This window comes from Mustelus asterias, chromosome 3 (assembly GCF_964213995.1).
Source record: "Mustelus asterias chromosome 3, sMusAst1.hap1.1, whole genome shotgun sequence".
Lineage (NCBI taxonomy): Eukaryota > Metazoa > Chordata > Chondrichthyes > Carcharhiniformes > Triakidae > Mustelus > Mustelus asterias.
This window is the reverse complement of record NC_135803.1, coordinates 93,945,881-93,973,852: the sequence shown is the minus strand read 5'-3', so window position 1 is coordinate 93,973,852 and position 27,972 is coordinate 93,945,881. Positions and strand designations below refer to the sequence as shown.

The following is a 27,972-nucleotide window of genomic DNA, read 5'->3' as shown; positions in this document are numbered from 1 at the left end:
TTCGGGTAAAGAGGTTAAGGAAGTGTTATTAACATCCGGAAATGGGAGTTTAGCTGATAAAAAGCTAATTGTGTTGAAGCTGCATCTGCAATTTGCGCATCCATCTCCCCGGAGGCTGCCAATTTTATTAAAGGATTCAGGTGTAAAAGGTGAGGACAGAACAGGTCAGTGATAGGTGTGAGGTTTGCAGGAAGTACAGAAATACACCATCATGACCGATAGTAACTTTACCTTTGGCCAGAGATTTCAACAACATTGTGGCCCTGGACCTTAAGATTTGGGATAAAGCAAACAACATATTCATTTCACACTTTGTAGATTTAGCGACCAGATTTAGTCAATCAACCGTTGCACGTAGTAAAGAGAGTAATCCTTGATCAGATCATGGAAAAATGGATAGGGACAGGAATGGGGCCACCGGCAAAGTTCCTCACAGGCAATTTGGGGGGGGGGGGGGGGGGGGGGGGGGGGGGGGGAATTTGCTAATGATGAGTTTAGGGATGCGTGTGAAAACATGAATATCATAGTCATGAATATGGCTGCGGAAAGTCCATTTAGTAACGGGGTGTGTGAGAGAAACCATGTGGTAAGAGATCAGATGCTCTGGAAAATTTTGGCAGAAAAACAAAATTGCAAATTAAATTCAGCCTTAGCATGAGCAGTATATGCAAAGAATTCATGGCAGATAGTTGGGGGCTGTAGTCCATATCAATTAGTATTTGGTAGAAATCCTAAAATTCCACCCATTTTGAATGACCAGCCTACAGCTTGGGAAGGGACTACAATTAGCCCTGCCTTTGTTGAGCATATAAATACATTGTATGTAAGATTCACAGAGCTTTAAGGCACAATATACGGCCATCAAACACCGTTTTTCAGCAAGGAGTCATAGTATAAGAGAGACAATTTTAATGAATGGAAAGTCCTAGGGAAGGTTATAGGCATAGATGGCAAAACAATTGTTTTCCAACACGGTAATCAGACTGTTAGGGTACATTCATCAAGGATAATGTGTACAGATTACAAACTTGCAAATTTAGAAAGAACAGACAAACATGAGGAGGAACCAGGATCATCTGAAACTCACGTGTTACAGAATTATGACGACCAGTTAGCTGAAATAGCAGGGTAACTGATTTGATTTATTATTGTTACATGTATTAACATACAGTGAAAAGTATTGTTTCTTGTGCGCTATACAGACAAACATACCGTTCATAGAGAAGTAAACGAGAGAGTGCAAAATGTAGTGTTACAGTCATAGCTAGGATGTAGAGAAAGATCAACTTAATGCAAGGTAAGTCCATTCAAAGGTCTGACAGCAGCAGGGAAGAAACTGTTCTCGAGTCGGTTGGTATGTGACCTCAGACTTTTGTATCTTTTTCCCAACGGAAGAAGATGGAAGAGAGAATGTCCGGGGTGCGTAGGGTCCTTAATTATGCTGGCTACTTTGCCGAGGCAGCAGGAAATGTAGACAGAGTCAATGGATGGGAGGCTAGTTTGCGTGATGGATTGAGCCACATTCACGACCTTTTGTAGTTCCTTGTGGTCTTGGGCAGAGCAGGAGCCATATCAAGCTGTGATACAACCAGAAATAATGCTTTCGATGGTGCATCTGTAAAAGTTGGAGAGAGTCATAGCTGACATGCCAAATTTCCTTAGTCTTCTGAGAAAGTAGAGGCATTGGTGGACTTTCTTAACTTTAGTATCGGCATGCAGGGACCAGGACAGGTTATTGATGATCTGGACACCTAAAGACTTGAAGCTCTCAACCCTTTCTAGTTCGTCCCCATTGATGTAGACAGGGGCATGTTCTCCTTTATGCTTCCTGAAGTCGATGACAATCTCCTTCGTTTAGTTGACATTGAGGGAGAGATTGTTGCCGCACCAGTTCACCACATTCTCTATCTCATTCCTGTTCTCTGTCTCGTCATTGTTTAAGATCCGACCCACTACGGTGGTGTCGTCAGCAAACTTGAAATTCGAATTGGAGGGGAATTTGGCCACACAGTCATAGGTGCATAAAGGAGTATAGTAGGGGGCTGAGAACATATCCTTGTGAGGAACCGGTGTTGAGGATTATTGTGGAGGTGGTGTTGTTACCTATCCTTACTGATTGTGGTCTGCGAGTTAGGAAGTTCAGGATCCAGTCGCAGAGGGAGGTGCCGAGGCCCAGGCCACGGAGTTTGGAGATGAGTTTCATGGGAATAATAGTGTTGAAGAAGAACACAATATTTCTGATGAACTAAAACAGGCCATTTTTTATAAAGGACAACTGCCAAAGGTTGGTACAAAAGTGACTTACTTGCCTGAAGGGTCTAGTCAATGGAAGGATGCAATTGTCATTATTAGAACAGGGAAGGCCACTGGAAAGTATAAACACTGATTGAATGTACAGAATACAGGGGAGGATGTCAGGACCATGAATTGGGAACACAAAGTTCAAAAATGGAGGGCACAATAAGTCCAATAGTGAATGTGTTCACAGGAAGGGATCAAGAACTATTGAAAGAACATCCCGCAACAGGAGGGAAAATCAAGCAGTGGTAGTATGGAATGAGATATCAGGCGAGATAGAGGGCCTAGCTTGACAAGGTCTTGGAATATGGGTAAGAGTACGAATGCTACTAGTTGTAGCAGCCTACATGCTCATGAGATTTTGTGGCTTCCAATAAATTAGATTAAAAAGTTATAAAAGATGCCAAACAGCAAGAACTGCGTAGTTGGAGTGAATTTGGGATATACACCGAGGTACCAGATAGGGGACAAAGAGCTTTATCTCACAGATGGATTTGCACGGAAAAGGTGCTTCCTGATGGAACTTATAAGGCAAAGGACAGGCTAGTGGCAAGGGGATTTGAAGAAAATTTAGAAGACCAGGATTTAAGGGTTGATTCATCTACAGCAGGAAAGGTTATTTTAAAGATCTTCTTGGCTCTATTAGCTACAAATGCATGGGCATGCAAATCTATAGATATTAAAGCTGCCTTTTTGAAAGGGCATCAGCTTCAGAGAGACATTTTTCTCCATCCTTGTAAAGACGTAGCTAACACAGAAGGGGTATTCTGGAAGTTAAATAAATCTGTATATGGGCTAAATGATGCGTCTGAGTTTGGTATTTTTCGGTAAGGTCGGTTTTGTTAAGGTTAGGCTGTTGCCAGTTGAAAGCAGATCCTGCGATGTTTTACTGGCACTATGAAGGAAATCTTTCTGGTATCTTGTCGATGATTGTTTTGTGGGGTGGTAGTAGTAATTTCGAAGCTATTGTAATTTCTGGGCTGAGGAAGGAATTCAGAGTTGGAAGACAGGCTTCAGGCGCTTTCAAATATATTGGGCTAGAAATTGGACAGACTGAGTCAGGTGTCACTTTATGTCAGCAATCTTATTTGGAGAGTATCAGCCCAATCGCAATTAGTTCGTGATAGGGCTTCACAAAAGGACGCGGTGGTTTCTGAGATGGAAAAAGAGGAACTCCAAAGTTTGATTGGGCAACTGAATTGGCTAGGAAGACAGCCAGACTGGATGTTAGTTTTGATATCCTAGAGTTGAATCCAAAAATGAATGATCCTACGGTGGAAGACATAATGAGAGCAAACAAAACGTTGGCCAAACTAAAAATGCAGGAGTGTTTTTTGAGGTTCCCGTTTTTCGGTGATCTTTGGCATTTGAAACTCAGTTTGTGAAGCATCCTATGCCAATTTGTGTAACGGATTTTCAAACGTGGGAGGTTTTATAATCTTTCTTTTAGGGAAAATGGAAGATGTTGCCCACTTGTGTGGGAAACAAAGAAAATAAGGAGAGTGGTAAAAAGCACATTGGCCACTGAGACAATAAGCCTTGCAGAGGGGCAATTATCATGACCAATCAACCTAACCCGCACATCTTTGGACTGTGGGAGGAAACCAGAGCATCCACACAGACACAGGGAGAAAGTGCAAACTCCACACAGACAGTGACTCGAGACTGGAATTGAATCTGGGTCCCTGGCGCTGTGAAGCAGCAGTGCTAACCACTGTGCCGCCGATTTCACTAGTAGAATGGGGCCGGTATCATCGCGAGGGACGGTGGCATGGTGGTTAGCACTGCTGCCTCACAGCACCAGGGACCTGGATTCAATTCCCGGCTTGGATCACTGTCTGTGCGGAGCCTGCACGTCCTCCCAGTGTCCTCCTCCGGTTGCTCTGGTTTCCTCCCTCAGTCCAAAAGACATGCTGGTTGAGTGCATTGGCCATGCTAAATTCTTCCTCAGGTGTACCCAAACGGGCGGCGACTAGGGAATTTTCACAGTGACCTCGTTGTAATGTTTATGTAAGCCTACTTGTGACACTAATAGATAAACTTAAAAAAACAGGTGCGAGCCTACTTTTTCACCTCTCAACTAGCGTGACGAGCCAGCAAGATTGCCATCCTGAGAATTTCAAAACACAGACTGAAATATCTCCAGCAATATCCTTGGAAACTTATAATTATTGCAATGCTTAAGGATATGACTATATTGAAAACTTAAAATTTATTGTAGTGTATTAACACACATTCAAACTTTAGTCATGGTAAACGCAATATACAGAGCCATCTATTTTCTCATTCATCCGCTATAGCACTGTATTTTTACCATTCAGGTAGCTGCCAGTAAATTCCCTTTGAATAAACCACAGCTGTCAATCAGGCTTTGAGTCTTTGTAAACATTGTGGTTCAGAACAATGGAGGTACTTAAGATGCACTCAGTTGTCAAGGGAAACGTAAGAAAAACACAGCTGAATGGATGTCAATGGAAGCCTCTAACAAAGCACTACACTTTGAAACTGACAGATATTTTTAATGCAATAGAGGGGGTTTCAAAGGTTTCAGCTTGCTAGGAAGGCTCAGGCTTCAAATGGGGCTGCATTCATAGCTTTGGAAAGTGGAACTCTCCCTCCACCCCTCACACTCCCAAAGTGAAATTGACATCTCCTCTTGGTCAGAGAACTTTAAAGGGGTCTGTTCACACCTGTAGCTTCTGACAGAGAAAAATAAATCCCTGCTACAGAATGGAGTTTTACAGTGATTGAAAAACCTGCCAGGTGACCAGGGGGCATGGAGATGAAAGTGACAAGGCTACTTCAAAATTTTCAGAGCTGACAGGCAAGAATGAAGATGTTGCTCAGAGAGCGGCCTTAAATCACCATGGCAAGGGTGATCTTCAGGTCTGACAGAGTTAGAAGGAGCAATCCAACCACAAAACCTACACCTCAGGGGAGTGTGGCAAAGTCAACCCCTTACCCCAAGCCCGAGTCCACCCAACCCAGGAGCCTTGGGGGACCCTTCTTCTACAGCCTGTCAGCAGCAGAGGGGCTAATGGCCAGTTGAAATTCTGCCTTGAACCCCATTGGGGCTCAACGCACCAAGCCAGGGTTTCATTGCCAGGGTACAAGGCCCGCTAATCAGCTGTAAATGGTAATTTGAATAATTTATTCAGTTCCATGCCGGTTTCTGTCACGGTGCCGACAACGCTGGAAATCCGGCGTTGGAGACGCATGGAGGCTGTGGCATCCAGCGGACTGGGAGAATCGCCCCCCATATGCTATTTCTTCAAAGAACTCCAATAAATTGGTTTAATATGATTTCCCTTTCACAAAACCATGTTGACGCTGCCTAATTGATTACCCTGAATTTTTCCACATGCCCTGCTATAAAGTCTTTAATAATAGCTTCGAACATTTTCCCTATGACAGATGTTAAGCTAACTGACCTGTAGTTTTCTGCTTTCTGTCTCCCTTTCTATTTGAATAACGGAGTTATATTGGCTATTTTCCAATCTAATGGAATCTTATGCAACTTGCGGGAAAATTAAAAACCAAGGTATCAATTATCTTAATAGCTGCTTCTTTTAAGATCCTAGGATGAAGTCCATCAAGGCCTGGGGACTTGTCAGCCCACAGTTCAACAGTTTAATCAGTACCACTTCCCTAGTGATTACAATTTTTCCACATTCTTCCCTCTCTTCCATTTCCTGATTTACAGCTATTTCACGAATGTTACTTTTATCCTTTATAGGGATCACGGAGGAAAATACATGTTCAATTCATCTGTTATCTTCTTTTGTTCCATTGTTAATTTCCTAGACTCTCCTTTATTGGGATCAATGCTCACTCTGTTAACTTTTCTTTTGAAAAATCTATATAAACTCTTACAATCTGTCTTTCTATTTCTAGCTAGGTTTCTGTTGTACTCTCATTTTTGTTCATTCTTTGCTACTTTTTATATTTTGTCCAATCTTTGCACAATTATATGCTTTTTCCATAAGTCTATACTATTTTTAACTTTTTGAGTTAACCACAGACGGCAAGTCTTCCCGTTGGAATTTTTCTTTCTCATTGGAATGTATCTACCTATGCACTCTGAAATATCCCCTTAAATGTCCGCCACTACATCAATATTGACCTATCCCTTAACCTAATTTGCCAGTTCACTTCAGCTAGCTCTGCTTTCATGCCCTTATAATTTCCTTTATTTAAGTTTAAAGTAAAAGTCTTAGACTCATTCTTCTCACCCTTAAACTGAATGCTACCTCGGGGCGCCTTTATCACGAGGTCATTAATTAATCCTCTTGCATTGCAACAGGATACTAAGTTTAGTATAGCCTGCTCTCTGGTCCGCGCTAGAACACGCTATTTCAAGAAACTATCCTGAAAACATTGGGTGTGATTTTGCACCTGCGTTAGTTTAAAATGTATTTATTAGTCACAAGTAGGCTTACATTAACACTGCAATGAAGTTACTGTGAAAATCTCCTAGTCGCCACACTCGGGTATCTGTTCATGTACACCAAGGGAGAATTTAGCACGACCAATGCACCAAACCAGCACGTCTTTCGGATTGTGGGAGGAAACTGGAGCACCCGGGAGAAACCCACACAGACAGGGGGAGAATGTGCAGACCCCGCACAGACAATGGCCCAAGCCAGGAATCAAACCCAGGTCCCTGGCGCCAGAAGGCAGCAGTGCTAATCATTGTGACACCGTGCCATCCACAGAAAGAGCTGTTCGCAAGAATAGTGACATGGGTGCAAATTATTGCGAGAGTTGGGAAACACGATTCTCGCTGGCGTTATCCAATTTCCCCATCCTTCGCCGGTGACAAAACAAGATTCCTGCTCAGAAAGGGTGGGAAATTCATTTAAATACATCTCAATAAATTTTATTATTAAAGGGCCGCCCTGCAACGTGATCCCCCGACAGAATATTGAAAACTCACCGACGTAAGGATGGGAAACAGTGGACGGAATCCCAGTAGGGGCTCCGAATTAAGTGTAACACATGGGGGAAGAGGGGCAAGCTGAGCAATGCCCCGGCAATGCCCCCAGCACAGGTTGCTCCAGAAACCAAGGGGTTCTCATTATGTGCGTGGGGGAGGGCGATGGGGGAAGAGCGCAGAGTCTTTGAAGGGGGGGGGGGGGGGGGTCATGGCAGTGAGGGCGGGGCATCTGGTATTGAGGGGGGGGGTCTGGCATTGCAGGGGGAAGGGGGCAGACCTAACATTGAGGCAGGCACCTGGCATTGTTGGGGAGTCGAGGGGAGGGGCTCGCGGTTTGGGGGGGGAGAGCCCCCGTGATTGTGCACAGGGTGAGGGATGAGAGCCCCCAAAGAATGTGCCATGGATGGATGGCGGGAGAGAGCCCTGATGATTGTGCCCTGGGTAGTACAGAGCCCCCAATGATTGTGGTGTGTGTGTGGGGGGGGGGGGGGGGGGGGGGGGGGGAGAACCGGCGTACCTTTGTGGTGATATGGGGTGGCTGCTGGAGGACGTTTTAATTCTCTGCTTATTGGGGCGCCCTTTAAAAATGGCACCCCAATCTCTCTGGAACCAGCCTTGCTGTCTCTATCAGGCCCCGCCCTGCCAGAATGGTGTAAACCATGCCCCCAGGTTTTTTTTTGTCAGAATGTCAGAAAATTTGGTCTGAAAACTTAGCTGTGCATCGAGAGAGATATAGAACATAGAACATTACAGCGCAGATATGCGCCACTTTTCAGCCAGAGTCTGACACTGACAAATTATGGGAAAATTCCGCCCATGGTATGAATTTTTCATCTTGGCTACTATCGTCCATCTGATTTTTCCTATCTATATTTAGATTAAAATTCCCCATGATCATCACTGTACCTTTCTGACAAGCTCCTATTATTTCTTCCTTAATCTCCATCCTACCATATGGTTACTGCTCATTACTCCACAAGTGACTTCTTGCCTTTATCATTTCTCATCTTTACCCAAACCATTATTATATCCTGGTTCCCTGAACTTGGGTCATCCCTCTGTTCTTCTAATGCCATAATTAATTAACAGAGCCACCCCATTGTCCCATAGTTTTTAAATCAGAACTTCTACCATACCTGATATGTGAATGTAGTGAAATGGTGTCGCTACAATGCAGTAAAATATTTTCTATCTTTACCTCCATAGCGATACAGGGAAAAGAACATTTGCATAACCCTAGGTTTTTTGGCCATTTAAAGTTAATCTCAATTATTTACTGAAACCTGAAGAGCCTGGACATTTTTCCTTCACTCGTGGCTATAAGCTGCAGCAACAATTTTCAGTACCTATCCTTTGATGGGCTTCTTGCTAAGGATGGAAGCTCCAGGGGAACCCACTAAAAGAAACACTAGAAATTTGATGGGAGAAGAGGCGCAATAAACAGGTGGGTTGAAAATGAGCCTCATCACTCTCAGAATCATACAGTGCAGAAGAGGTCCTTCGGCCCATCGAGTCGGCACCGACACATTAGAAACCCCTGAACTCCCACCTAATCTTATCTCCCAACACTTGGCCCATAGCCCTGAATGTTATGATGTGCCAAGTGCTCATCCAGATACTTTTTAAAGGATGTGAGGCAACTCACCTTTATCACCCTCCCAGGCAGCACGTTCCAGACCGTCACCACTCTCCCACCTAAACCTCCTGCCCCTCACCTTGAACTTATGTCCCCTCATGACTGACCCTTCAACTAAGGGGATCAGCTGCTTCTTATCCACTCCATCCTTGCCCCCTATAATCTTGTACACTTCCATCAGGTTGCCCTCCATCTTCTCTGCTCGAACACAATCTCTCTTAACATAAATGTTCCATCCCAGGCAGCATCCTGGTGAATCTCCTCTGCACCCCCTCCAGTGCAATCACATCCTTTCGATGTGGCGACCAGAAATGCACACAATACTCTAGCTGTGACCTCACCAAAGTTTTATACAACTCCAACATGACTTCCCTGCTTTTGTAATCAATGCCTCAATTGATAAAGGCAAGTGTCCCATATGCCTTTTTCACTGCCATAACAACATGCCCTTCCGCTTTAAGAAATCGGAGGACAAACACACCAAGGTCCCTTTGTTCCAGGGAACTTCTTAGTGCCCCACCATTCAATAAGTACATTTTTTAACAAATTACTCCTTCCAAAGTGTATCACCTCACACTTTTCAGGGTTAAATTCCATCTGCCACTTATCTGCCCATTTGACCATTCTGTCTATATCTTCTTGTAGCCCAAGACACTCCGCCTCACTGTTAACCACCCGGCAATCTCTGTGTCATCCGCAAACTTACTAATCCTACCCCCTGCGGTCATCAATGTCATTTATATAAATGACGAATAATAGGGAGCCTAACACAGATCCCTATGGTACGACACTGGACATTGGCTTTCAGTTACTACAGCAGTCTCCTGTCATCATTCTGTCTCCTACAACTGAGCCAATTTTGAACCCAATTTATCAAATTATCCTGTATCCCATGTGAATTTACCTTCTTAACAAGTCTCCCATGTGGGACCTTGTCAAAGGCTTTGCTGAAATCCATATAAACCACATCAAAGAGGGTAGACGAGGGTAGTGCATACCCTCGTCTACACATCTGGTCCCCTCCTCAAAAGATTCAATCAAATTTGTTAGGCATGTCCTGCCCCTGATGAACCCATGCTGACTCTCTCTGATCAAGCTTTGCCTCTTCAAGTGGAGATAGATGCTCTCCTTCAGAAGTTTCTTTAATAGTTTCCCTACCACTGACGTGAGACTCACTGGTCTGTAGTTCCGTGGCTTATCTCTACAACCCTTCTTAAATTGCGGAACCATATTTGTCCAGTTGTTTGGCACCTCCCCCGTGGCCAGAGACAAATTGAAAATTTGGGTTAGAGCCCCTGCAATCTTCCCCCTTGCCTCCCACAGCAGCCTAGGGCACAATTCATCTGGATTTGGAGATTTATCCACTTTTAAGGTTGCCAACACCTCCAATACCTTGTCCTTCCCTATGTCAATTTGCTCAAGAACCTCACAGTCCCTCTCTTTGAATTCCATACCATCGTCCTCGTTTTCTTGGGTGAAGATGGATGTGAAGTAATCATTCAACACTCTGCCAATATCCTCTGGCTCCACCCACAGATTGTCTCCTTGGTCCCTAATGAGCCCTCCATTTTCCCTGGTTATCCTCTTCCCACTGATATATTTATATATTAATGGTAATGTTCATGCTAACAAGAAAAATTTCAGCTGTTGTCTTCAAATAATGGGTTCACTGCTAGCAGAGGTGAGATGGTTAACTGGTGAGCAGAATTTTCTACTAATGGCAAAACAAACTGGAAAACCCTTTCTCAAAATCACATATGGTATTTAATTTCGAACAGTAAAGAACTATTTGTAACTGGTCCTTGAGCTTTGAGATCAGATCGGTCTGAATAGGCAAAGGACTAATCACAAGCTCTACAGCAACTTCCATTGTTTTGAGGTGGCGGGAGGCAGCCTGCCACTGCCCGGCGGCAGGATCTTCTGGTCCTGTTGTTGTCAATGGGGTTTTTTGTCTAATGCAACGGGTTGCGTGTTAAACACTGTCCTTAAGTATTAATATGAAGTACCAAAGCTCGATTTCATCTGTGGTAAATGTTCTGTTAGTGAGGAATAATGGGTTTTATGCACAGTACCAATTTTAGGCACAATAAATCAAATTTACTATCATAAGTCTGCTCCATTTAACAAAAACTTTATATTCTGTTCATCTTTAATGGAACACTAGCTGCTGTCTTATGCCTTTAAGGAACAGTAATATGACATCAATGGGTTTTCCGTTTAATGCATCCCTCGCCGTGTTGAAACCTGCAGTGGGGGTGCACCATTGGTGGAACCAGAAGATCCCGCTGGTGTGAGTGGTTGGAGAGTTCAGAGCCATGGCTTAGTTGGCTAAAGCTCCTGGCTAGTAAACAGGCAGTTCTGAGTTCAAATCGCAGTCCATTTGGCCAATGATTGACTTTAAAATTGAATGGTCTAAAGAAAGCGTGGGCAAGCAAGCAATTAGCTATCATAAAGATATGAATGTATCAAAAAACTGTAAGTGATTGTAGTTGTGACAGAGCTGTTTGTCAAAAATTGCTGTAGGCAGCGAAAAAAGGGAAAGAAAATAAACTACAATCAGAATATCCCAATATTGAAATTACTGGATAGGCCTCACAGTATCCAGCCATCATAGTATATTTCACATTTTCCCACTGACTTCAACCACTACTGAACCCAGCTTATACCATAGATATACATAGGTTATTTTTAGAACTCTTAAGACCGCCTTTGATAACATGTTAATGGAAAGGCATACCTTTCAACACCAGTTGAAATGTTACAATCATCTTGCTAAACAGGCACAGGTGGTAAATTGGAGCTTTGGCTTTCTGACATACAATTTCCATGCTGCACACAGCAACTGAACAACAGTGAACACTTACTAGTTTGTAGAGATCTGCCACGCTTAACTGTTCTGGATCAACCATTTCAAAGTCCTTTCTGGGAACTAGATCCATGCCCATCTGTCTGATGAATCAGAGAAAATTGTATCAGTGAACAAACTGTAAACAATGTGCATTTAGCCCAGGATTCTTTACGAGCTTCTGAGCACTAATGTATACCTTCTAGATGCTTTGCGTAATATAATCTTGGATGTTATGGAACACAAGAAAATAAAAACAGTGCAAACTGACCGTATTCTAGCCTCTGTAAACTTGAGATTATCCTAAACTCTGCTGGCCATGTCTAAACTTCGAGCCTGCTCCACCATTCATTGTGATTATGGCTGATCATCCAACTCAATAGCCTGATCCCACCTTCCCCCATATCCATTGATTTCTCTTCGCCATAAGGGCTACATCTAACTCCTTTTAAATAACATACAATGTTTTAGAATCAACTGCATTCTATAGTAGTGAATTCCACAGGCTTACCATTCTCTGGGTGAAGAAATTTCCTCTTCTCAGTCCTAAAATGTTTACCTGTGCAGACCAGCTGGCGGGGGTATTCACAGACATCCTTAACCTCTCCTTACTTTGATCGGAGGTCCCTACCTGCTTCAAAAAGATGACCAACATCCCTGTACCAAAGAAAAACCAGGCAGCGTGCTTTAATGACTACCGCCCGGTGGATCTGATAGCCATCATTATGAAATGCTTCAAAAGGTTAGTCATGGCATGCAACAACTCCGGTCTCCCAGATTGCCTGGATCCACCACAGTCCATCTATCATCGCAACAGGTCCACACTAGATGCCATCTTCCTGGCCCTACACTCAACCCTGGAACACCTGAATAACAAGGGCAGGTATGTCAGACTCCTATTTATTGACTACAGCTCAACCTTCAACACCATTATCCCAACAAAACTCATCTCCAAAAACCGTAACCTAGGGTGTGGCTCCTCCCTCTGCGTCTGGATCCTAGACTTCTTAACAGATCACAATCAGTAAGGATAGGTAATGACACCTAACCCACAATTATCCTCAACACTGGTGCCCGCAAGGCTGTGTCCTCAGTCCCTTACTATATTCCTTTATACACTTTTGACCGTGTGGCCAAATTTCGCTCCAACTCCATTTTCAGCCAGCATAATCAAGGACTCAATGTACCCTGGACATTCTTCCATCTTCTTCCATCGGTAAAAAGTTACAAAAGTCTGGGATCACGTACCAACTGACGCAAGAACAGTTTCTTCCCTGTTATCATTGGAATTCTGAATGGACCTACCATATATTAAGCTGATCTTTGTCTACACCCCAGCTATGATTGTAACACTATATTCTGCACCCTCACTTTTCCTGCTCCCTATGTACTCTACAAAAGGTATGTTTTGTCTGTACAGCACGCAAGTAACAATACTTTTTGCTGTCTCCCAATACATGTGGCAATAATAAATCAAATCAAATAAGAAATAGGAGCAGGAATAGGGCATATGGCCCATTAAGCCTGCTCCACTGCTAAATAAAATGTCTGAACTTCTGCATTAACTTCACTTTCCCTTCATATCCCTATCCTCATACCTCTTAATTATCTTACTACACATGAATCTAGCACTTTCAGTCTTGCACACACTCACTGGCTGAGCATCCACAGTCCTCTAGAGAATTCCAAACATTCACAATCTTTTGACAGTAAACAATGTTTCCATTTCTCAGGTCAAAATGGACATCCCTTTTACTGAGATTATGCCCCTTCATTTTAGTCTCTTAGCCAGGGAAAATGGCCTTTCCACATCAACTTGTTGAACTCTCTTAAGAGTTTTATAATTTTAAATGAAATCACCTCTCATTTTCCAAACTCAGACATCATAGTCCCATTCTACTAGAGTATGGGCCAATTCTAGTAATATGGGCACTGAATACACAAACAATGGAGTCTAAACCTTTGAAAATCTCTGGATAGCCCTCAACTGGAGCACTGTGTTCAATTCCAGGCAGCACACTTTAAGCAGGATGGCAAACGTGCAGAAGAGATATACTAGAATGGCACCAGGGACGATGGACTCCATTTATGTAAAAGTTGAGTTGTTCTCAGAGCAGAAAATATAGTGAGATTTAATGGAAGGGTTTAAAATTACAAATGGTTCAGTTAGGAAACTATTTCCAGTGACAGAAAAGTCAATTGCCAAAGGATGCAGATTCAAGGTGCTGAGCATAAGAGCTCAGTGATCGGGAATGCACTGCCTGAAAGGATGGTCAAAGACGATTTAATAGCAACTGTCTTATAGAAATTGAATAAATGCTTGAAAGAAAAAAAAATTGCAAGTAGATTGGCAAAGTTTTAAAGTAAAGTTTATTTATTAGTCACAAGTAAGGCTTACATTAACACTGCAATGAAGTTACTGTGAAATTCCCCTAGTCACCACAGTCCGGCACCTGTTTGGGTCAATGCACCTAACCAATACGTCTTTCAGCATGAGGGAGTAAACCAGAGCACCTGGAAGAAACCCACACAGACACGGGGAGAACATGCAAATTCCACACAAACAAACAATGACCCAAATCGGGAATCGAACCCAGGTCCCTGGCACTGAGGCAGCAGTGCGAAGCACTGTGCGACTGTGCCGCCCCAACAATGGAAGTGAATGGTGCAGAGGAACAGGACCAATCAAAAAGCTCTTTCAAAGTGCAAGTGAAGGCATTATGGGCCAAATTGTCTCCTGGGCCATGTTTTTAACTCTCCACCCTGCCACCTCTACACATCCGCCCTTTCCCACTTGCTTCCTCCCTCCCTCCATTTTCCACTCATTCCCTCCCTCCCCGTCCCACTCGCTTCCTCCCTCCCCTTCACAGACTTCTTTTCCCCCTTGATTCCTCTCTCTCCTTCTCACTCACTCCCTCCCTCCCTTTCCCACTTGCTTCCTCTCTCCCCTCCTCTTCCCACTGACTTGCTACCTCCGTCTCATTTGCTTCTTCTCTATTCCATTTGCATCCTGCCTCTGCCACTTTCCCTGGCCTCACACTCATGCCTTCCCTCTCCCACATGCCCCCCTTCTTCACTCTTCCTCTCTTACTCACTCTACCATTCACTTCCATTGTTCCTTCCTTTCTCTGATTGATGGTGTGATGTTGGAAAGAAAGGTTCCATTTCATGGAACACTGGCACCAGTTAGAAAAGGAAGGATGGGCGTGGGCTGGGTGCAAGGGGTTGACCTTGCCATCTCTGCTGGAATGGGGGTGTTGTAGCTGGACTGCCCCTTCTAGCCCTCGCAAACCTGAAGCCTGGCGTGGTGATTTCATGATGTGGAGATGCCGTCGTTGGACTGGGGTAAACACAGTAAGAAGTTTAACAACACCAGGTTAAAGTCCAACAGGTTTATTTGGTAGCAAAAGCCACACAAGCTTTCGGAGCTCCAAGCCCCTTCTTCTTGTGAGTGGGAGTTCTGTTCACAAACAGGGCATATAAAGACACAGACTCAATTTACATGAATAATGGTTGGAATGCGAATACTTACAGCTAATCAAGTCTTTAAGATACAAACAACGTGAGTGGAGAGAGCATCAAGACATCAAATAGTGTGACATGTCACACTATTTGTAACCCCCACAGCTTGCCTGGACCTGCAGAGTTTCACTGGTTGTCTTGTCTGGAGACAATACACATCTTTTTAGCCTGTCTTGATGCTCTCTCCACTCACGTTGTTTGTATCTTAAAGACTTGATTAGCTGTAAGTATTCGCATTCCAACCATTATTCATGTAAATTGAGTCTGTGTCTTTATATGCCCTGTTTGTGAACAGAATTCCCACTCACCTGAAGGAGGGGTTTGGAGTTCCGAAAGCTTGTGTGGCTTTTGCTACCAAATAAACCTGTTGGACTTTAACCTGGTGTTGTTAAACTTCTTACTGTGGTGATTTCAGGCAGTCCTGTGATCAATATCTGCATTGCTGCCTGTCAGCTGTGCAAATTCTGAAGTGGCCAGGTACCTTTAACCTCCATGCATCTCCCCTCAACCCCCCGGTCATCTGGCAGGATTTTGGATCATTGCAGCACTCAATTTTGCAGCAGACATTCTCCTTTTCTCTGTCAGAAGCTGCAGGTGAGGGCAGACACTTTTGAAGTCCTCTGACAGAGAAGAGTTGTGAATTTCACCTGGGGGAGTTGTTGGGGAGGGGGTTCCAGTCTGCCTGGCTGTGTACTCAACCTCAATGTGTGCACACAGCTTTGATTTCAAGTATCTAAGGCTTCCTAGCAAGTTGAATTCTTTAAAATCCTCTCCATTCCAATGGAACCCTTTGATCTCTAACAAATTCAGCATGCTATGTGAAAGATTCCTTTGAAATTTCAATGGATTTCTATCATCCTCCAGCCATCTGTTTATATTCATTTCCCTGCACATTCCAATGGATCTGAAGCACCCCACTGATCATGACTGCAATGTTGACAGAGTTGAAGCCTGATTGACAGCCTGTGATTTCTTCAAAACGATTGTGGTTTGTAAAAGAGGAAGTGAAACCACAGGCTGTCAATCAGGCTTAGACTCTGTCAACAAAGCAGTCAGGACCAATGGAGTATTTGAGACCCATTCAAGTGTGAAGAAAAGTTAACATAAATCCAGGTAGCTGGAGCAGAAATCCACTGAGCTGTGAATGGAATCTTTTTCATGGCACTGTGCATTGAATTTGTTAGAGATCAAAGGGTTCCATTGGAATGGAGAAGGTTTCAAAGATTTCAGTTTGCTAGGAAGCCTCAGCAACTTCAAATCAAAGCTGTATGCATACACTGGGGCTGAGTGCACAGCTGTGCAGAGTGCAACTACTCTTCTGCACCCCCCCTTGCGTGAAATTGGCATCTTGGATGGGATTTTCCGGCTGTGCGTGCTCCAACCCCAAAATTCCCACCCAAGTTCAACAGACCTTTATGTGGTCCACCAAATTTTCTATCTCGCCCACTACAATTCCCACGAGGGCAAGATGGGAGATTTAAAGTTGCAGTTGATTTATTACTGTCACAAGTAGGCTTACATTAACACTGCAATGAAGTTACAGTGTTAGTCGCCACACTTCAGCACCTGTTCAGGTACACTGAGGGAAAATTTCTCATGGCCAAGGCACCTAACCAGCCCGTCTTTTGGTTTGTGGGAGGAAACCGGAGCACCCGGAAGAAACCCGCACAGACGGGAGAATTTGCAAACTCCATTCAGACAGTGACCCAAGCCAGGAATTGAACCTGGGTCCCTGGGGCTGTGAGGCAGCAGTGCTAACCAATGTGCCACCAGGTGGCCTTCCTCTCTGTCAGATGATCTCAAAAGGGTCTGTTCTCACCTGCAGCTTCTGAGAAAGGAAACTCTATGCTGCAGAATGGAGTGCTGCAATGGTTTAAAAGTCTGTCAGGTGACCAGGGGGCAAGGAGATAAAAGTGACCTGACCAATTCAGCATTTTCATAGCTAACAGGCAGGAATGCAGATGTTGATCACAGACCTGCCTGAAATCACAATGCTAGGGGTGATCTTCAGGTCTGCCAACGCTCGAAAGGGAAGTTCAGTCATGACACCACATCCCAGCAGAGAGTGGCAACGTCAACACCTTGCCCCCGGTCTGAGCACACCTAACCTACAGGATCCTTGAGGAACCCTTCCCTTTGCAGCCTAGTAGCTGCAGAGCTGCAAATGGCCATTGGACTTACCTCCTTGAGCCCCCTCGGAGCCGAAGGCACCAGGTCTGGATGTCAGTGTCAGAGTACTGGGGCACTGCACTGTTGGCACTGCCAAGGCACATGGCCAGAAGTGAGGCTGAGTGAGGGTTCTAGGGGGAAGGGTGGCTATGTGGGTGTGTCAGGTCACCTTCATGCCTATGTGGTGTGTGTGTGGACACGGTGGAGGTGACCCATGATTTGAGTGGTGGGGAAGGGGGGAGAGGATGCCCCTCTTTTCTGAGGGGTTGGTGGTGCTCCCCAGACCCTCAGGGCCCAGCATGCCATGTTCCTGCTTGTGGGTAGCACATATAAAGCCCGCCCAGTGTCATTCCCGTTGGTGGGCTGGGTGAATGGCTAGAGATTGGTGAATGGTCTGCCAAACCTGCTAATGACATTCAAATTAGCAGGTTTGCATAATTATTGGGTTGAAGCTCACCCTGGGCAGAAACCCAAATGGGGCCAGCGGGATGGCTGAATCACAAAAGCCCTCAGGCCCTTCGGGTATCCTGATTTTTGGCCGACGTCCCATTCACCGGGGCATTGGGGTGCCTGCTGGCCATCTGAAGAAGTCACAGAATCGGACCTTATACCTTTTACAGAGTTAACACCATGTTAATTTCACTTTTACTAGTTTTGCAGGACTCAAACTTGTGAAAGGAGTTTCCAGTCAAAACCAGTTGAGCAGTGCTATGCAGTTTCATGGGTCTGACCTGACCCATAAGGAACATGTCCAAGCAGGCTGATATGCATTAAACCTTGAAGTGCACCATAGCCATTATTTTGTAAATGTTTTAACAAATGCAGTTATTGTGAATTATTGATGGAGCCTATCACAGAACTGAATTTAGACAGCTTGCCTAATTAGAAGGAATAAACATTAATCGTTACAGTATGATCTGTGCAAACAAAATTATCTTTTACAATGGCATAATTTTATTATGCATGAACTTGACTTTCAACTTAAATTGATCAGTGCAGTGCTGAGGAGAGCTGTATTCCAGTTGAGATCCTCCTCCATTTTTTTCAAGAACAGCAGGTCATTCCCCCAGTCACCTGGGCAACATTCCTCAGTCAACCACTCTTTTCAAAAGCATTTAGACAGTTACATGGGTATAGAGGGATATGGGCCAAACGCGGACAATTGCGACTAGCTTAGTGTTTAAAAAAAGGGCAGTATGGACAAGTTGGGCCAATGGACACACTGTAAACATCTATGACTCTATAATCAACACCTTCGCCTGAAGGAGCAGCGCTCCAAAAGTTCGTGATATCAAATAAACCTGTTGGACTTTAACCTGGTGTCGTGAGACTTCGTACTGTGCCCACCCCAGTCCAACACTGACATCTCCACATCATAAATATAAAATACCTAAGGGGTGTCCTTAAAATGTAGTGTAATACAAATTTAAACTCTTCCCTATTTTAAAGGGCATATTTAGTAAAAGGAAAATGTTCAAAAAGGTCAATAGAGTTATTAATGTTGTTAATTATAATTTAATCTAAATTAACCTTTTAATTCTCTAACATTTTTTGAACTTTAACCAAGAAACTGACTTCAAATAGTTGCTGTTAGGTTAATCTTTCATTTTTAATGAAATTAATTAAACATGAAACAATCAGAAACCACTTGAATTGAACAAACCAGGTAAGGGAAAGCTGCCAACCAAAAATAACCACCAGAGAACTAATAAATTTGAACAGCTTACTTCAAAGCTACCAATTAGTAGCCAATAACTACAACCAAACTTACAAATCAAAAAACTTATTCAACTACTATAATTGGGCGTCTTGGCTTCATGTTAAACCCACCCTGTTCAGGAAAAAAAAATACATATCTACTTAATAATTCTAGAATTAGAATACTAACCTTGCCCATAAATATGCTACAAAGCCCTCTAATAATATTTCCTGAAAACGTTTACCCCTTTTACTGGCACCTCAACTCTGCTGCACTTGCAGAGGTTGCACTGTGGACCTGGAGGTTGACTGAATGGAGAGCTTGAACCAGGATTGCATCAATGTCCCTCTGATAGACTGCATATCCAGGAATGAAGCCACTTTCCAGTAAATCAAAAAGTGGACAAATAGGGCAAAATTTACAAACAGAAACTCTTGCCACTGAATGGCTGTGTTTGTTTCATCATAAAAATTCTAGTACTTTGATTATGCATACTTATTGAATTAACAAAAAGGTCTCCAAATACAGCTGTCAGATTGTAAATTAGACTAAGAAATAAATCTCTCAGAAAACTTGCTGCCGCATTTCTATCTGTCCCTGACTCATAAAAACAGGTACATGTCATCAGTCCTTAAAGCTTACTCCACCATTCAGTTAAAACATGGCTGATTTCTACACTTATCCCTGGGTACCTATTCCTAGGAAATCCACGTTAGATTTGAAAATGCCAATTAATCCATTAATTAGATATGACCTAAAATCACAAATCAATGCTGACCCCTTTTGATCTACTAATACTTTAACACTTGTCCAAGTGTTCAGCCATTCTATCTTTGAAGAAAGATTCCATTAACTTCCCCCCAATGAATATTAAACTAACCTGGTTACTTCAGTTTTACACGCTCTCTATCTTAAATAATGGAGTGACATTTGCAATTTTCCAGAATAAAAGTTTCATTTATGACTAAATCACCTGTACTTTCATCAACTATTTCTTTTAATACCTTGGCGTGGAAAAAATTAAGCTGTGGAGATTTTTCTATCTTAAGTCCTATTACTTTTTAAAAACTTGCAAGAAATGCATCGATACATAAATGCATTTGAGTGTTAACCGTGGTTCAGTTGGGAGCACACTCACCTCTGAATCACAAGGTTTCTGGGTTCAAATCCCACTCTCGGGCTTGAGCACAAAAACCGAGGCTGACACTCCAGCGCACACTGTCGGAGCTGCTGTCTTTTGGGTGAGCCGTTGAACCAAGGCCCCATTTGTCTGCTCAGGTGGATGTAAAAGATCCCATGGCAATATTTTGAAGAAGAGTAAGACCAATATTAATCCTTCAATCAAAATCACAAAAAACAGATTGTCTGATCATGATCACATTACTGTTTGTGGGAGTTTTCTGAGTTCAAATTAGTTACCACATTTCCTACGTTACAACATAGACCACATTTCAAAAGTATTTGATTGGCTGTAAATCACTTTGAGACATCCAACAGTTGTGAAAAGTGCTATCTAAATGCAAGTCATTCTTTTCATAAAGTTCCTCACCTTGGCTTATTTGTAGACTCCCTTGTACTATATGTGAGGGCAGTTAGCTCAGTTGGCTAGATGGCTAGTGTGTAGTTCAGAAGAACAATAACTACCTGGGTTCAATTTCTATTCCAGCTGAGGTAGATTTGTGACCTGTCTCTTCACCTGCCGCATACTTGATGCAGCGTGGTGCCTCTCTAACCCTAACTCTAATAGAGAGAGATGCCTATCCCTTATAGACTATGATTAATTGCCTACATACTAATGGTACTTTAAACTTTACTTCCATCATGAAAATGGATATCAAGTATTTATTTACCATGTTTACCATTCTCTCAGTGTATTATAAAAATTTCTGCTGGCAGAAAAAAACCTTGCAAGGGTTATTAAAGCTATAATATTCTCTTTATGCCTTTATTACTTTCTTTGTATCCCTTTATTTCTTTTTATTACTCTCCCAGCCTGCTGAATTTAATTTTTTCTTGCATGAGTCAACCTTTCCTTTTAGCTTGAGATTGTGTCTTACTTCACTAGAGGTGATTTAAGGGTATAAACCAGTTTTGTCAAGAAGTCCAGTGAGCCACAGTTTTGATTCCTCTCTGATATGCTACTCCCAGGTCTGCTGTGCTGGTAGAACATGGTAAGAAGTCTCACAACACCAGGTTAAAGTCCAACAGGTTTATTTGGTAGCAAATACCATAAGCTTTCGGAGCACTGCTCCTTCGTCAGATGGAGTAGAATCTCACTAGCTGTTCTGTCTGGAGACAATACACATTTCTTTAACCTGTGTTTAATGTTCCCTCCACCCACATTGTCTGTACCTTTAAGACCTGGCTGGTTGTAGGATTCGCATTCTAATCAGTATTCTACAACTTGATTTTGTCTGTTTGCACTGTTTGAGAGCACATTTCCACTCCATCTGACGAAGGAGCAGTGCTCCGAAAGCTTATGGTATTTGCTACCAAATAAACCTGTTGGACTTTAACCTGGTGTTGTGAGACTTCTTACCGTGTTCACCCCAGTCCAACGCCGGCATCTCCACATCATGACTGGTAGAACATTGCAGACATAATTAAATCACAGGAATGGTAGAAGGTAGAATGGCAGAGGAACTAAAAGGATACTTTGCATCAGTCTTCACAATGGAAGACACTAATTGCATTCCAAAAATACTAAATAATCAAAGGGGAAAAGATGGGGAGGAAATGAATACAATAACTATCACTAGAGAAAAATGTACTATGTTAACTAATGGGTCTAAAGGCCCATAAGTCTCATGGACTTGATGGATGGCATCTCTACATATTAAAGGAGGTAACTATAGAGATACTGGATACACTGGCAATCTTCTAAAACCCTTAAATTCTGGATAAATTCCAGACGATTAGGAAACTGACAACGTAACATACTTATTCAAAAGGGAGGGAGACAAAATCAGGTGACTATAGATTTAACATCTGTCATTAGGCAAATGTTGGTGTCCATAACAAAGGATGTAATAGCAGAGCATTTAGAAAAGTATAATATAATCAAGCAGAGTCAGCATGGCTTCATGAAGGGGAAATCATGTCTGAGAAATTTATTAGAATTCTATGAAATAGTAACAAATAGGATAAAGGGGAACCAGTCGATATAAATAATTGGATTTCCAAAAAGCATTCGATAAGGTACCACACCAAAGGCTACTTAATAAGATATGAGCACATGACGTTGGCATAGTATATTAGCATGGATAGGGGACTAGCTGATAGAAGACAAGAGAGTTGGGATAAGAGAGGCATTTTCAGAATGGCAACCTGTAATTAGAGGAACTGATAGAAGAATGAGAGCTGATCGTATTGAGACATATAGGAGCTTGACAGGGTAAATGTTGTGAGGTTGTTTCCTCATGGATAGGGGGCTAACTGATAGAAGACAGAGAGTTGGGATAAGAGAGGCATTTTCAGAATGGCAACCTGTAACTAGAGGAGTGCCACAGGGATCAGTCCTATGGCCACCATTATTTAAAATATAAATTAATGACTTGGGCGAGGGAAATAACTGTTGCAGATGACACAAAAAATAGGTGGCAGCGATGACACAGAGTCTACAGAGGGATCTGGACAGGTTAAGTGAATAGGCAAATGCTTACCTGATGAAATATAATATAGGAAAATGGTGAAGATATGCACTTTGGTAGGAAGAATAAAGGAGCTGAGCATTATTTAAATGGAATCCAAAGATGTGCGGATTAGGTTGCTTAGCCATGCTAAAATTGCCCTTAGTGTCCTGAGATGCGTAGGTTAGTGATTAGTGGGTAAATATGTAGGGATATGGGGTAGGGCCTGGGTGGGATTGTGGTCGGTGCAGACTCGATGGGCCAAATGGCCTCTTTCTGCACTGTTGGGTTTCTTTGATTCTTTGAGAAAGACTTCAGAAAACTGGAGTACAGAGGGACTTGGGGGTTCCTTGAGCATAGATCACAAAAAACTAGAGTGCAAATTCAGCAGGCAATTGAGAAGGCAAATGCAATGTTGGCCTTTATTTCAAAGGGAGAACATTAAAATAGGGAAGTCTTGCTAAAACTATACAAGGCACTAGTTAGACTATACCTGGAATACTGTGAACAGTTTTGGTCTCTTTATCTAAAGAAAACATATACTGGCATTGGAGGCAGTCCAGAGAAGGTTCATTAGGTATGGAGGGATTTTATTATAAGGAGATATTGAGTAGGTTGGGCCTGTTCTCATTGGAGTTTAGAAGAATGAGAGCTGATCTTATTGAGACAAATAGGAGCTTGACAGGGTAAATGCTGTGAGGTTGTTTCCTCTTGTGGGAGAGTCTAGAACCAGAGGGCAAAAACTCAGAATAAAGGGTCACCCACTTAAGACAGATATGAGGGTTCTCTCAGAGGGTAGTGAATCTGTGGAATTTTTTTTTACAGCAGAGGGCTGTGAAGACTGAGTTAAGTATGTTCAAGGCTGGGATAGACACATTTTGCATCAGTAAGGGAATCAAGGGATATGGTGATAAAGTAGAAAAGTGGAGTTGAGGATTAAATCAGATCAGCCACAATCTCATTGGATGGCAGAGCAAATTCGATGGGTCAAATGGCGGCACGGTAGCACAGTGATTAGCACTGCTGCTTCACAGCTCCAGGGTCCCGGGTTCGATTCCTGGCTCGGGTCACTGTCTGTGTGGAGTTTGCACATTCTCCTCGTGTCTGCGTGGGTTTCCTCCGGGTGCTCCGGTTTCCTCCCACAGTCCAAAGATGTGCAGGTTAGGTTGATTGGCCAGGTTAAAAATTGTCCCTTAGAGTCCTGAGATGCGTAGGTTAGAGGGATTAGTGGGTAAAATATGTGGGGGTAGGGCCTGGGTAGGATTGTGGTCGGTGCAGACTCGATGGGCCGAATGGCCTCCTTCTGCACTGTAGGGTTTCTATGTTTCTACTTCTGCCCGTACATCTTATGGTCTTATGGAGGTTAGAAAGGTCAAATTGGAGGCAGTAATTGGTGAGGAGATTATGATTGAGGAAGATTGGATTGTTAATTGAGAGGCAGTTCAGCAAGTTCTATTAACTGATTAAACAACTGGTAGGACACAAATGAATAACAGGACATTCACACTTTATGTTATTCAATTCACTGAAACAGGCAAGTCAATAAATGATCTGGACATCATTGGATGATACTCAAAGATTTGTATAATGGTAATTTATTCAGACTGTGATTACCAGGAAGGCTTTGCTATAATTACAGACTTGCATTTATATAGTGCTATTCATAACATCAGGATGTCCCAAAATGCTTTCCAGTTAATAAAGCATTTTAAACTAGTAATGTTGTAAGGGAGGAAATAAGGCAGCCAGTTTTATGTACAGCAAGTTTCCATAAGCATGAATAAGTTAAAGATCAGATTTTTTATTTACATGTATTGTTTGAGGGATAAATATTGGGCAGGACATTGGGGAGAACTTCCTGCTTTTCTTCCAGTAGTGCCATGGGATCTTTCTGTGCCCTTAAGGAGATGGAGCAATGGTTCAATGTTTCATCTGAAAGATGTTGCTTACAACAGAGCAGCATTGTCTTAGTAATGCACTGAAGAGTCAGCTTAGATTTTATACTCAAAGCTCATTCATGTTTCCAACATTGAATCTAGTACAACTTCAACATTTTCATTTCTAGTTCCTTGTTTGTAGATTTTTCCAGATCTTTCTCACTCTGAGGAAATAAATTTTCCGAGTACTTTTCTAAATTTGCTTTTTATTAATTTCCATTTACGTCCTTGTTATAATTCTTCTTCCATATAGAGTTGTGCAGCCTTGCGGCTCAGCGAGCTCCCGAGGAGGCCGGGAACAAAAAATCCTGCTTTTTGATTGGTTTTCCTGGTCATGTGACCCTTACTCTGCAAATTGATCTTTGAAGTGACAATCCCTTTATACAAATGTCAGTATTCAATTTACAGAGTCCCAGGTAATTAAATATTTAGTACATGAATCCAGTCCATTATAAATCAAGTCTTTCAGGAGGTTTCTAATTCCAAGTGATGTAACTCCTCTGTCTCAAATGCTTCCACTGCAGTGCTGTCAGAAGAAACTACAATCACAGGTGTCTCTCCAGGCACTGGCATGTCAGTTCCATCTGTTTCCATGGGGATGTCAGTTGCACCTGCGAAAGGATGACCTGGTACTTCAATTTTGAATGGTCAGACAATACAGCTCCTGATGGCAGTACTGGCTGCTGGGGAAATTCTCGATCTCCCAAATGATCTGCTTATTTCTAGAAGATTCTTTCTTCTATATCTACTTGATAAGACGGGGTCCCATTTTGGATCCGACTCCAGAGATCCAAGTCGATCCACTTCCAAATTCCTCACATACACGGCTTCATTCATTGAAAATTACCATGTTGGCTTACATGAATGATGGTTTGTCTGACTGCTTTGGTTGGCCTCTCCCCTCCCCGGCAAATTTGGAAACATGAGACTCAGTCTCGTTCTGAGACGACGGTTCAGTAACAACTCCAGTTGTTGCATGTGGAGTGGTCCTATAGCCCAGAAGGAATCATGAGATTCTGGTCTCCAGGGTCCCTCCTGACTGATTCTTTACATTGATTTACACTGATTCTTTACACTGATTCTTTGACATTTCCACTCCATCTGACGAAGGAGCAGCGCTCCGAAAGCTTATGGTATTTGCTACCAAATAAACCTGTTGGACTTTAACCTGGTGTTGTGAGACTTCTTACTGTGTTCACCCCAGTCCAACACCGGCATCTCCACATCATGATTCTTTATGCCAGACTTAAAGGTTTGGACTACTTATTCAGCTAGTCTGTTAGATGCTCGGCTGTAAGGCACAGTCCTAATATGCTTGATGCCACTGACAGTGGTGAAGTTCTGAAACTCAGCACTCTCGAAGGTTGTTCCATTATCGGACACTATGGGGCAATCTTACCAAAAAAGTTCAAAGTGCCAAACAAGCGTGAAAATGGGAAAAATTCACACCACTTTTTGGGGCAATTTAAAAATTGAATCTAACCTGACTTAGTTCAAAAATTGAGGCAAAACTTGAAACCCACCAGCAGGGGGAGTGGGCAGGGCCCAAATCACCTGAAAGCTGGCTGATAGCAGCAGAGGATGCAATTGAGCATGTGCACCTATCACTGCCACTGTGACCGATCACCGCCCCATTCACCCACCCAGAATGATTGCGGATGAAACCACCAACTACCCCTCCACCAATTGCTGTCGCAGAGTGTGCAGTGGTTTCTCCCCCGCGCCCCCCCCCCCCCCAACAAAATGGTCTGCCTCCCCTCAGGCTCCACACCTTGGCACTGCCAGGATGCCAGGCTGGCACAATCCAAGGGGCACCCCTCTCCCTGTGCCTGACTTCCTGGGGGGCCTCAATGGCCTCCGGTCCTTGTCTGGACCCTGCTGATGGGAACCACACCTGATCCTTGCCAGAGAGAACCTTCCCCGGTGAAACCACAGAGGCAAGTGAGCCCGGGCGACAGCATCCCGGGGTCACTAATAATACTTAAATGGCATTTTCCGGGCACAAGGCTGATCTCGCCGGATATCCGGCGCTGGTAACTTTGCAAGAGGCGAGAAGTCGGGCGCAAATCTGATTTCTTGGCTCTCTCGTGATCTTACCCGATCGCCCCACGCATGGGCTGGTGGGGTGCTACAATAATATTGCCCCCTATGACTTCAGGTATTCTATGGGTGGAAAAATATTGGCGTAATTTCTCAATAGTAAAGTGCACTACTGGAGACTTCGCTCCCAACAGTTACATCCACTTTGAATGTGCATAGCCAAGCAGCAAAAACATTGTGCTCATGAATGACCAACATAATCTATATGAACTTGTACCATACAAATATTGGTGGAATTTCTTGAGACCAAAAACCATTGATGATCTTTCTTCCTCAACTTGCGAATAGCCTTTTTCGACTTCTGAAAAGGATTCTTGAGACATTCACTTTCAGAGCTTTCAGCCATCTCATGGGACAACACCACACCAATGCCATTAGGAGAGGCATCACAGGTTAACGCCAATTTCTTCGACATATCAAAATACACTAACTAGTTCAAAAAATGGAGCAATTGTTTTACTCTTAAAAGCTTCTTTTTGTGGGGTCTTCCAAAACAAATGTTTGTGCTTCTTTAATAGCATATGCAAGGGAGTCAATAATATCGACAAATTCGGTTACGAACAGCCACAATAATACACTATTCCTAAAAATGACTTGAGTTTAGATGTGTTTATGGGGGCTGGTGCACCCTTTTTGGCTCTGACCTTGTCGTCCATGAGGTATAATCGTTGTGCATTTACACAGCACCCCAAGTAGGTTATCTCGGTGGCTTGAAAAGTGCATTTCTCCTTCTTAAGACGAACTCCAGCCTCTTGAAATCTCTTTAGCACATCCTCTAAGTTAACTAGGTGCTCAGCTTTTGTCAATCCACTTATAAGAACATCAGCAATGTATATCATAACTTGTGGCAATTCTTTCAACAGACTTTCCACTGTCATCTGGAAAATAGCACATGTTGATGACACACCAAAGAGCAGGCGCTTATAGTGGAACAAACCTTTGTGTGTGTTTTTCATGACATAACCTTGGGAAGCTTCGTCCAATTCAAGTTGTTAATATGTGTAACTCATATCCAGCTTTGTGTAAGATTGTCCTCCAGCCAGCTTTGCATATAGATCCTCAATCTTTGGGATTGAATATTTGTCCAATTTGGCAGCTTGATTAACCATTAACCTGTAGTCTCCCTAAATGCGAACGATCTTGTCTGGCTTCAACACAGAGACTATTGGTGTTGCCCATTCCAGTAACTGAACTGGCTTGA

The 27,972-nt window shown here is 43.1% G+C and overlaps 1 protein-coding gene across 4 annotated transcripts in view; it reads right to left on the bottom strand.

Moving 5' to 3' along the window:
• Nucleotides 1–27,972, bottom strand: part of dock3 (dedicator of cytokinesis 3) — a 1,050,162-nt gene that overhangs the window by 612,162 nt on the left and 410,028 nt on the right. For all 4 annotated transcript variants that reach the window (XM_078209344.1, XM_078209345.1, XM_078209346.1 and 1 more), the window contains exon 7: nt 11,735–11,819. In XM_078209344.1, the coding sequence (XP_078065470.1) occupies nt 11,735–11,819 (85 nt within the window). The remainder of the gene's footprint in view (nt 1–11,734; nt 11,820–27,972) is intronic.